The sequence below is a fragment of the Lactuca sativa genome, chromosome 7 (genome assembly GCF_002870075.4).
Source record: "Lactuca sativa cultivar Salinas chromosome 7, Lsat_Salinas_v11, whole genome shotgun sequence".
NCBI lineage: Eukaryota > Viridiplantae > Streptophyta > Magnoliopsida > Asterales > Asteraceae > Lactuca > Lactuca sativa.
Window position 1 is genome coordinate 163,562,910 of NC_056629.2, and position 10,490 is coordinate 163,573,399.

Sequence of the window (10,490 nt, forward strand, 5' to 3'; positions counted from 1 at the left end):
TTAAATTGATAGATTGATTATTGGCATTCAATGATTGTAAACTATTAGTATCGCAAATAAGGCTTCTTCATGTGCGTTTGCTTAAATTGAGCCAAAAACCAAATTAACACGAACATCTAAGCAAATATTTTCCATTTTGTGTTCGATTGTTTAAAATACTTGTTTTTGTTTGTTCGTTAAATGCTAATCGAACATGACTAACGGACTGAACGAACATATATAAATGTGCACACATAAACATAAAAAAACGAATATAAATGAATATAAACGGCCATAAATAACAAAAACATTTAAACAAATAATTGTACATTAATAACAAAATTTTACATAAATCATAGAATACAAAACATGCAAGAATAATTCAAAAATAAAGTCTAAATACCAATTTCGTCCAATTATTTTCACGTAAAACTAACTTGGAAAGTTCCACCATTTAGCATATTTACATCCATATATCTTCATCAAAATTGAAACTTGTAAAGCTTCAATATAGATTTTTTTTTAACCGGCAATTTTTATTAAAATGCGCCCTAGCAAGAAACTAGGGGCAAAGAGTACAAAGATAATCTTCAAAGAAGAGAGCATACATTATGTACAGGTTAGGGGTGAGACACACCATTTATCTCAATCCATTTTGTCACCTATTTTTGTTCTATATTTTCTCCACGTAAATACTGTGGCTTTGATGAAATCCACAATTTTCGCCGGTTTCGATATCTCGCCACGAAAAATTCGATCATTCCTAGCTTTCCACAAGCTCCATATAGTTTTGTACAGAATACAAGTAAGAGTCTCTTTCTTCTTTGGACAATGTCCCCAGTTCCTCGCATACGCTAGCACCTCATTTACTCCAGAGAAATACTCAAGAGGAATTCCACACCAATTAAGCACCATACATAAGGTTTCCTTCGCCATACAACACGAGGTTAAAATGTGGTCTGCCGATTCAATTTGATCTGCACATAGACTACACATCGGAGAAGTAACAGGAATGTTCCTTCTCTTTAAAGCCTCAGCAGATGGGATCCTCCCCTGTTTAGCGCGCCATACAAAACTTGTCACTTTTTTTGGGACCGAGTTCAGCCACCAGAATTCACCATCACCAACAGGGTGGTGTGCTTTGTCTAGTCTATTTCGTAACCTTGCCACACAGAATTTCCCATCCACCGCATAGTCCGATCTCCAAGTTAAGCCCCTGTCATACGTATTCAATATCTCATTTACTTCAATGTTCGTTTTCCAAAATCTATTCTTAACTTGGTCAATACTTGACCATACCCCGCTCCTCTTCGGTTTTGCAAAACAATACGCAGGCCTGTTTGTAGTGTTATGAAACCCGCTTATGATTTGGTCCCATAGAGATTGCGAGCTAGTTTTGAACTTCCACCACCATTTGGCAAGAAGGGCCAGATTTAGATTCCATAGAGAACCCACTCCTGCCCCGCCAACCTCCTTTGGGGATTTTAGTTTGTCCTAAGCAACCCAATGCACAGTCTGCTTTTCGGAATCACACCTCCATAAGAATTGCCTTTGTATTTTTTCAAGTTCTTCTATGATTCCAACAGGAGCAGGAAATAATGAAAGGTAAAAAGTTGGAAGATTCCCGAGAACCGACTTTACCAAAGTCATTCTCCCGCTAAAACTCAATGACTTTGCCTTCCACAAGGATAATTTGGATCGGAATTTGTCAATTATTGGTTTCCATGCTCTTTTTCTATTCATGTTTTCTCCTACTGGTACTCCAAGGTAGATAAAAGGGAGGGAGAAGGAGCACATCCTAATGGCCCCGCCCAACGACGTACCTCCTCAAAGTCAGCCCCTATACCAAAGACCTTTAACTTGTTAAAGTTCAACTTTAGGCCCGATACAACATGGAAACATCGAAGTATTCTAGCAAGATTGGAGACATTTTTTGTTGACCAATCACCAATAAATAAGGCGTCATCTGCAAAGAATAAATGAGAAAAAAGACTGCCTCAAAACGAAAAAAGACCGGACCATTCCGAAAATTATCACAAAAAAGACTGTTTGTTAGAGACCAACCCAAAACTGTTTCGAGAACGGCTTAAGAACAGTCTCAAAAAAGACTAGAAGCTAAAGTATATATACATATATATATATATATATATATATATATATATATATATATATATATATATATATATATATATATATATATATAGGCTTAGGTTATATTGTTCTAACCATCTATTGTGTGCATGTAGGATTGATTTTGGACCAATCATTTTAGTTATTTTAAGAAAGTAATTAATGCATATTGGATATTAAAGATATAATAAGAATTAATTAGAACTTCAGCATTTAATATGCATTAATTACTTTCTTAAAATAACTAAAATGATTGGTCCAGAATCAATCCTACAAGCACACAATAGATAGTAAAAACATTTAAACCTATATATATATATATATATATATATATATATATATATATATATATATATATATATATATATATATATATCATTGTGTTATTTACGCATTTGTTAATTACATATTACCCAAACTTATTCCTTTTATTTTATTAAATTTTAGTTTACTATTTTTAGTAAAATCTGAATATATCCTTTTGATGTGTATCTCAATGTTGTATATTAGGTTTGAAACTCATGTATTACATGTGTATCTTAATGTTGTATATTAGGTTTGAGACTCATGTATTACATGTGTTAATTAAAAAAATTAAATATCAAAATATAAACATTAAGTATTTTTTTTAAATTAAATCTTAAAATAAGGAAGGAAAAAACATATTTATTACATTTAATACTTTACTTATATAGCTATATGTATTATGTGGCTTTTTAATTTTAAAAATTAAAAAAAAAAAAACTAGAAATTGACATGTGGATATTATTTGTTTTAAAAATACCACAAAATAACAAGTATTAAAACTTATGAGAGATTAACATGTGACAAAATGAATCTTCATTTATTAGAGTAAATTAGTTCGTTTGTATAACTAGCCCATTAGCTATACATTAACAATACAAAATCACCATATGTTACTAGATAATTATGACAAATATATTACGTTGATTACAATAATATAATTAAATTATATATATATATATATATATATATATATATATATATATATATATATATATGATATTATAAAATATTATATCATTATTTTTTAATTTAACGTGTATAGTTTTTTTCTTACTAAATTGTTATAACGCATTCTAAATATTTCAAATATATGACAAAATAGATATCTATTAAAACTATATCATCTAAATAGTATCTATGAGCTTCATAAGAAAATAAAAATAAATCAATTTATTCAATTTTAGCAATATTTAAGAATTATCAAATTGTCATATCAATTCAATGGAATGTATGTGTAAGTTGTGTGTTGATTTGCAATTTCTTTAGTTTTAACCACTAAATTCACGGTGAACAATCTATTGTTCTAGATATTTTAACCAATGAATTGACGAATAAAACCATTTGGTTTGTACCTTTGAATGTTCAAAATCTCATTTTTCATTTGGGTAGTCTTAGTGAGATGTTCTTGTCCCAAGTCATTTCTTCCCATAAGATCCAGGTTTTTAAATTTTTTTATGAGATTTTTGAATGCACATTTCTCCGAAACACCAAATTACTACAAAGAATATCCAAAGCTTACTTGTTATTATGGCTACACTAGCCAAACAAGTACTTCTTTCAAATTTTCGTACTTATGTTAAGTTTCGGAATCTGTTTGAAGCTGAAACCACCCATTAAGCCTTGTAAGAGAAGCCTTTCATAGTTTCTCAACAAACTGATGATCGTAATTCAATGGGAAACCACACAAGCACTTCTAAGTCTCTCTTGACTCAGAAGGAAGAGATCATTGCCCGAGATCCACCTTCTTTTCATATCAACCATGTTTGATATCACAAATCCCATTCTTTGCATTTTCTTAATTCTTTTTTCTTTGGCATACTCTTGCACTAAAATCCTTGTGATTTTACAAAATCTAGTTTTGATTATGATTGGTTATTTGATTTCTGAATACACGAATTTTGGTCGTAATTCCAATGGATATTGTTCTAGCTTATGCAAAACTGAAGGGTAGATCGATGATTCCGAACATGATAATTCCGAAAATGGTGATTCTGAAAAGACCTTGTCATGGTATTCGAAAATTCAAATCATGGTGTGACTTTTAAATTTCCATGACATCTGCATGTCTGTTATAACGGTCACTAACAATAGAATGATGATTTGGCATATTTTTTATTGACTGATTTTTCAGTGTTATGGCAACGTGAAATGACGATTTCTCTCTCCACTCATCATCTTTGATATATAAGCATCTCAAACGGTTCATTGTCTCTTACCGCAGACACTGTTCACGAATTTTCAAGCAAAATCAAAGCTCTCTTACTACTCATCTTCTTCTTTACTATTTCTATGGCTTCCTCATAGAATGTTTTGTTTGCTGATTAATCTGCATTTCTGATCATGTTGAATGTCAAACCCAACCAAAATTTTATCATTGGTCTTGATGCTTCCCGCTACAATGCTCTTATCAGACCTTTGATCAAGTGTTTGAAGTTCTCACCATTGATGAAAGCACTGACAATGTCTGAAGATGTTCCTCTTGTTCATCTCTCTAAAGCTTTCTCAACTGTGATTTACAACAAGTCTGAAGAAGTCATCTATTTTGAAGTTTCAAGCCACAAAACATCGATTACAAAAGCCAATTTCTACAAACTTCTAGGGCTTGCTATGCCTGACGTCAGTATTGATCGTGGCTCAATTCCTGCCTCAAGCTTAATTGAGATGTTCTTCCAAATGGGATACACTGGTGACATCTCCTTACTATCGAAGTTCAGGAAATCATTCTTACCTCCAATGTTAAATGGTTTGATTTCTCTACTATTTAAAAGTCAGTCGGAAAGGGTTTTGGGTTCTGACAGTGTGAGCAACCTCTTTTATACCTTGATATACGGGTTATACCATGGTATCAACTGATGGGTTTTAGCTATAAGAACATCCTATGTGCTCATACAAACCCTAATGCTTAGATCTAGGTTTCTCTATTATACATGCAATTCATCCAAGACTATAAACCCAAGATCTAGTGTATGATAATCAATATAACATATAAATAAGGGTTTAGATCATACCTTGATTGTTATGTAGCAATAACAATTTCAAATCCTTCTTGTATTGACTTTAGAAAGCTTAGAGTCACAAATGTCACTCCTCTAACGGTTCACAAACACCAAGAGCAAGAGGATGAAGATGAGAAGAGAAGAAGGTTGCCCAAAACGTGTGGAAACCCTAGAAGAAAGCTTTTCCACGTTTTTGGGGCATAAGGGCTCTATATATAGTGAGGCTATTAGGGTTATCTAACAAGGAAACCCTAATTTGGATGCTTAAGCCCTAAGAAACCCATGGACTCCTTTCCTTAAAGGCCTTGGACGATTTCTAATGGGTTTCCCCTAGAATTCGTCCACTCCTTAATATAAGGCAATCCATAGCCCAAATTGCAATTATCTTATAATTACAATTCCAGTCCCTTAAGTTTAATTAATCTCTTTTAGTCACAAACTTAATTCTTATTAATTCTTGACTAATATTAATTAAACAATATGATTTCTCCTTTAATATATTATTCTCATAATATATTAATAAATCATATTTAATCCTTTCTCTCCATAATTCATCCTATCAAGTTGTTTTGGCGAAGGCAACCCAAAAGGACCATGCACCACCGGGTCAAGTACATACCAAAATAGTTATGGACTTAGACACTAATCCAACAGTCTCCCACTTGGATAAGTCTAATAACTATTCTGCGTATGACTTCAGATCCTGATCTGCAATCGTAGCTTTCCAAAGCCACTGTCAACTCTGATCCTATCAGATACGCGTGTCCTTTAGATAAGGGATCATATATTCCTCCATTCTAGATATCGTATGAGACATGATTTCTAATCATTCTCTTTGTACTATTTCTCTACTTTCGATTTATGACGACTGACTAATTGAACAAATCAAATTAGCCCTAGCCCGGCCGAGCATTTACATTTGTCATCACTAAATCATCGAGGGGCCCAAAGATATCGCTTTTATCCTACTTTGGATAAAAGGAACGGATAAACTTTGATTCAATGCTCGTTTGCACTCACTCACCGAATCACACACAACAATATGTTTTATAACACCAAGTTACTGGTGCGTTTACATATTATCAATGTGCAACCGATTTTCAAGATACAACTCACACATCTTGGTTTCAAGAATATAAGATGTTATCGTCTCACGAATCACTCGTGATACAATTCATGGAGTGATCCAAGTGAGCGTGGGTTTAATCCAATGCTCAAATCATATTCATAAGCACTCATGAACGTTGCAGCAAACAATTGCTTATGTCTAATACTCTTTAGACAATCCACACACCAATTCACGACAGTCTTTATTCATACCTACTTCCAACATATGAACGACTGTGGCCCGTTCGAATAATTTGACTGTTCTCAACCAATTAAATTATTCAGGGAGTCAAAACATGCAAAGTGAAACACAAGGATAATACTAATCCCATATGGCCTCAAACCTTTGAGTATAAATAAAACACCTTTTATTTATCACCATATCGATTACTCATTATTTGTTGTTTCGGGTAATCACCTTTTTACTTGAATTATTACAACACTTGTCCCATGCTCTTAGCATGCACACAATGTTTACCTATGGTTCTTACTTTGAGAAATAGATCAAATGAACACATTTCCAATCATACTCATTTCACAACTCCCAATCCTTTTCACAAGTGAAAGAATATCAAATTCATGCCACTTATGGAATATGCTAGATTCTAACATTTTATGCAATGATCCTTTTGTAATGTCACTACACTAAAGTCACAATGACTATTGCCAATGAAATTACAAAGTCATCTATCGGACATTGTTACAAGACAATTCCTTAGATATGATGTCTCTCACTCAAAGTACATTCCTTTGAACATCCTTTTGCATAAAGGTTTCTAATCTAGACATAGATTTTCAATATTCAATTCCCAATATGAAAAACTTTCCATACTTACCATATGATAACTCATTCTCAATAGAATCTTATCTATTCAGAATAATAATACTATACTTCCAACTACTCACAAGTGACCAATCATCGGCGAACTTTGGATCGTCCTTTGATAGTTGTTTAATTATCTTAGTCAAAACCAATTCTTGTCCTTTTTCCCTCTAAATGCGCTAGACATTTGGAAAATTTTAGAATGGTTAAATATTATAGCATTTGCAATAGATTCTATACCCGAAGCGTATGGGACACGATGCATAATGTCTTACATAAAGATTTGATACTTTATCAATCTTCCGTCGTAATATTTTATGTGCTACGTTCTCAAAATTCGAACTATGAAGAGGAATGTCGTAATCATAATCGATATTTTAGAACACACTATGTTTCCTTGACTAAATTTATTAACATTTCACAACCTAAACCTTTAAATTTGAAATGAAGCATAATATTCTCTCTCTTAATTATAGCAAAACAACTTTACAACCATTGCGACTTTGCAAAGGATAACTCTTGTTTTCTATAATTAATATTGCTAACTTGCAATACTTGCCTTCATAATCATGCAATCATAACATTTATGCTCCCACTATCATGATGATTATTATAAACATAACACTTATGCTCCCACTAGCTTTGACATTTATTCAGAAACAGCTTAACTTTTAGAAAAACAATACTTATTGAATTTCTTAAGTTCATGTTTCTAATACATAAAGCTTTGATAATCCTTTATCTAAGCTTATACACCTTTCCCTTAGATAGCTCATATGTGTGTCTAAACAATTCAGACTAATTGCCAAATCTCACAATTCGAATCATGGAAAGGGATACCGTAACCATAATCGAATTCGAGAATTCAATTTCACAATCATTATCTTCTTAAAATCTCTCTTAGTGAAAGTATTTCCTCACAGTCATTTTCATGAAGGAGGGAATCTTATGACACTTAGATTTTAATGGTGTATGTGTTCCTATCCATGTGAATTTGTCAAAACCAAAGTTTACGAAAAATTCAAACTCATATGGACCGAACTTTCTTAATCTTGATTTCTTGCCTTATGGTAGCACAGCTGCCCACCATGTCTTCCAAGTAGTTAAGCAGCTCACCTTTTCCTATCAATGTACTTTTCATTGATCAAGGTCCTTGCCTTTTATGCATTCAAATGAGAACTCATAAAACTCACATGCATAATTAACTCAATTGGAATGGCACAGAAACAAAATAGTGTCAACACGATAGGTTGTAAACCTCAACTCGTGTGCTAGTGATGATCGATAAGGTTTATTTTGATTTGTTCTTGAAACTTTCCAAGACCATTAAGACTCCCACTGACTCCTTGACATATAATATTCTCTTGTCAATAAACATTTCTTGACAAACAAATATTCAAGAGTTAGTGTAGTTTTTATCAAAACACTTCATAAATTGGTCCTAGTTGGTCTTTGTCTTATCCAATACATCACAACTTTCCACATTTGATGAATGTTATAAACCTTCTTAATACTTATCACTCAATTTCACAATCTTAACTCTAAGACTTGTTTTGGAACGAAGTATGATTGACTTCTTGATTTAACCATTTCTTCAATTCTTGATTCCTCTTCTTATACATGCAATTGTACTAAGACTCACTTAGAGGATCAATTGAGATATGGTTCTTAATCATTAAGACCTATCATAAAGCATAAAAGGTACTCTCCCTTCTTCTTAGAATGGAGAAACTTTTATCTTTCTCCCTACTTGATTCTTCTTATTCGTTCTACTATTGATTTAAACTTTTTCAATCAATTCAGAATTACACTTAATCTTATAAGTATAATCATATTTACTAATCCTTTAGTAAATCATGACGAATATCTTTGTTACTCTTATGGCGGACTTGATCAACACACAACTTTGTGTACTCGATCTCCTAGTCCTTCACTCGACACTTTGTCAATGAATTAGTCTAATTTCCAAATATGAAATTTCTCATTCATCGTGCAACCAAGTTGCATGATTCCAAGTTTCTATCCAATTGAAACTTGGGTGATGAGAAACTCACCCTATTTGGTAAATTCTCGACATTTCCACAAACAACATAATTAAGAATCAAATCCATTATTACTAATAATAGAAATGTTCAAACATCAATTTTTCATATACGCCATTGCAAGGATAAATAATATAAAAATCAAAATTTATTTTATTGCGGAAAAATTTGTCCTTACAATGCAATTCATTGAAAAACTATGCTAATACATGTTTCTTAACAATCTAATTCTAACTCTAAGTAGCAGCTCGAGGATCTAATCATCAAGTAATGCGATTGAAATCCATTCCTTCATGGTTAGATTCTGCTCACTTCTTCCCTTAAGCTTCCTCTTTTTTTCTTTGATCCTACAAAACATTAATTGTAATCTTATCACATTATGTATTAAGAATCTAGAATAGGAGCTTAAAAGAGTTAGTCAATGGATTTTACCTAAAGCAGATCCATACGTTTTGACTCTCCCATCTCTTAGATCTCTTAGGTAAATAGGGCAGCTTCGTCTCCAATGCCCCTTCTCTTGGAAACAAAAGCAAGTTGACTCTTTTGGAACAGGACATAGAACTACTTCAGACATTGCCTTTCTCTTATGATCAAACTTTTCGATCATAGCATGTCTTTCGTTTCCATTGTCTATATCCATAGAGGTCTGGAAGGCAGATTCACCAATCAACTTTGCTTTTCTATTGCGCCAAACCATTACTGATTCAGCAGTAATAAGCATATAGGTGAGATCTATAAGGGTCACGTCGCAGTTCATCATATAGTACTCTCTTACGAACTCACTATATGAATTAGGAAGTTACTGAAGAACCCAATCAACAACCATCTCCTCACAGACAACGGATCCCAATAATCTTAACCTATCAATGTGTGACTTCATCCCTAGGACGTGTGCACACACTGACTTTCCTTTTTTTATGTTTACTTGCCAAAAGGGCTTGAGTGAGTTTGAACTTTTCAAGCCTTCGAACTTGTGGGTTAAGGAGAATAATTGGAGGAGGTGGAGGAAGTGAAGCATGATCTCTTGTTCCTCGATCGAATCGTGGAATATCATCTTCATGTGGAATGCTTGTTCCACGGGATTTGGGAAGACCATAGTTGTCATACTTTGACATCTACAAAACGGGAGAAAACGAATTCAAGTTAGTTGATTGATTGAGTCCTTAGTAAATCACCCAAATGAGATACTAAGGCTAGGACCCAAGACAATATTCTACAACTCGGGAGAGGGATGCCGTAACCCAAATTGCAGAACATTTGAAGGTAAGTGAATGACGATTCACTAATTTCCACCATTAAAAATGAAAAATAAAATTAAGTTTTAAATCTATGAAAACTCCTAGATCCTTTGAGATTCATTGAACATTTCAATGGCATGTTTAAATC

The 10,490-nt window shown here is 33.0% G+C and overlaps 1 protein-coding gene across 1 annotated transcript; it reads right to left on the minus strand.

Annotated features, from left to right (window-relative positions):
• Positions 1 to 624: 624 nt before the first annotated feature.
• LOC122195221 (uncharacterized) lies at positions 625 to 1,629 on the minus strand. The gene is made up of 2 exons (XM_042896804.1): positions 1,529 to 1,629; positions 625 to 1,195 (listed from the first exon to the last, which is right to left on the minus strand). The coding sequence occupies exons 1-2, from the start codon at positions 1,627 to 1,629 to the stop codon at positions 625 to 627; spliced, it is 672 nt and encodes a 223-aa protein (XP_042752738.1).
• Positions 1,630 to 10,490: the final 8,861 nt, after the last annotated feature.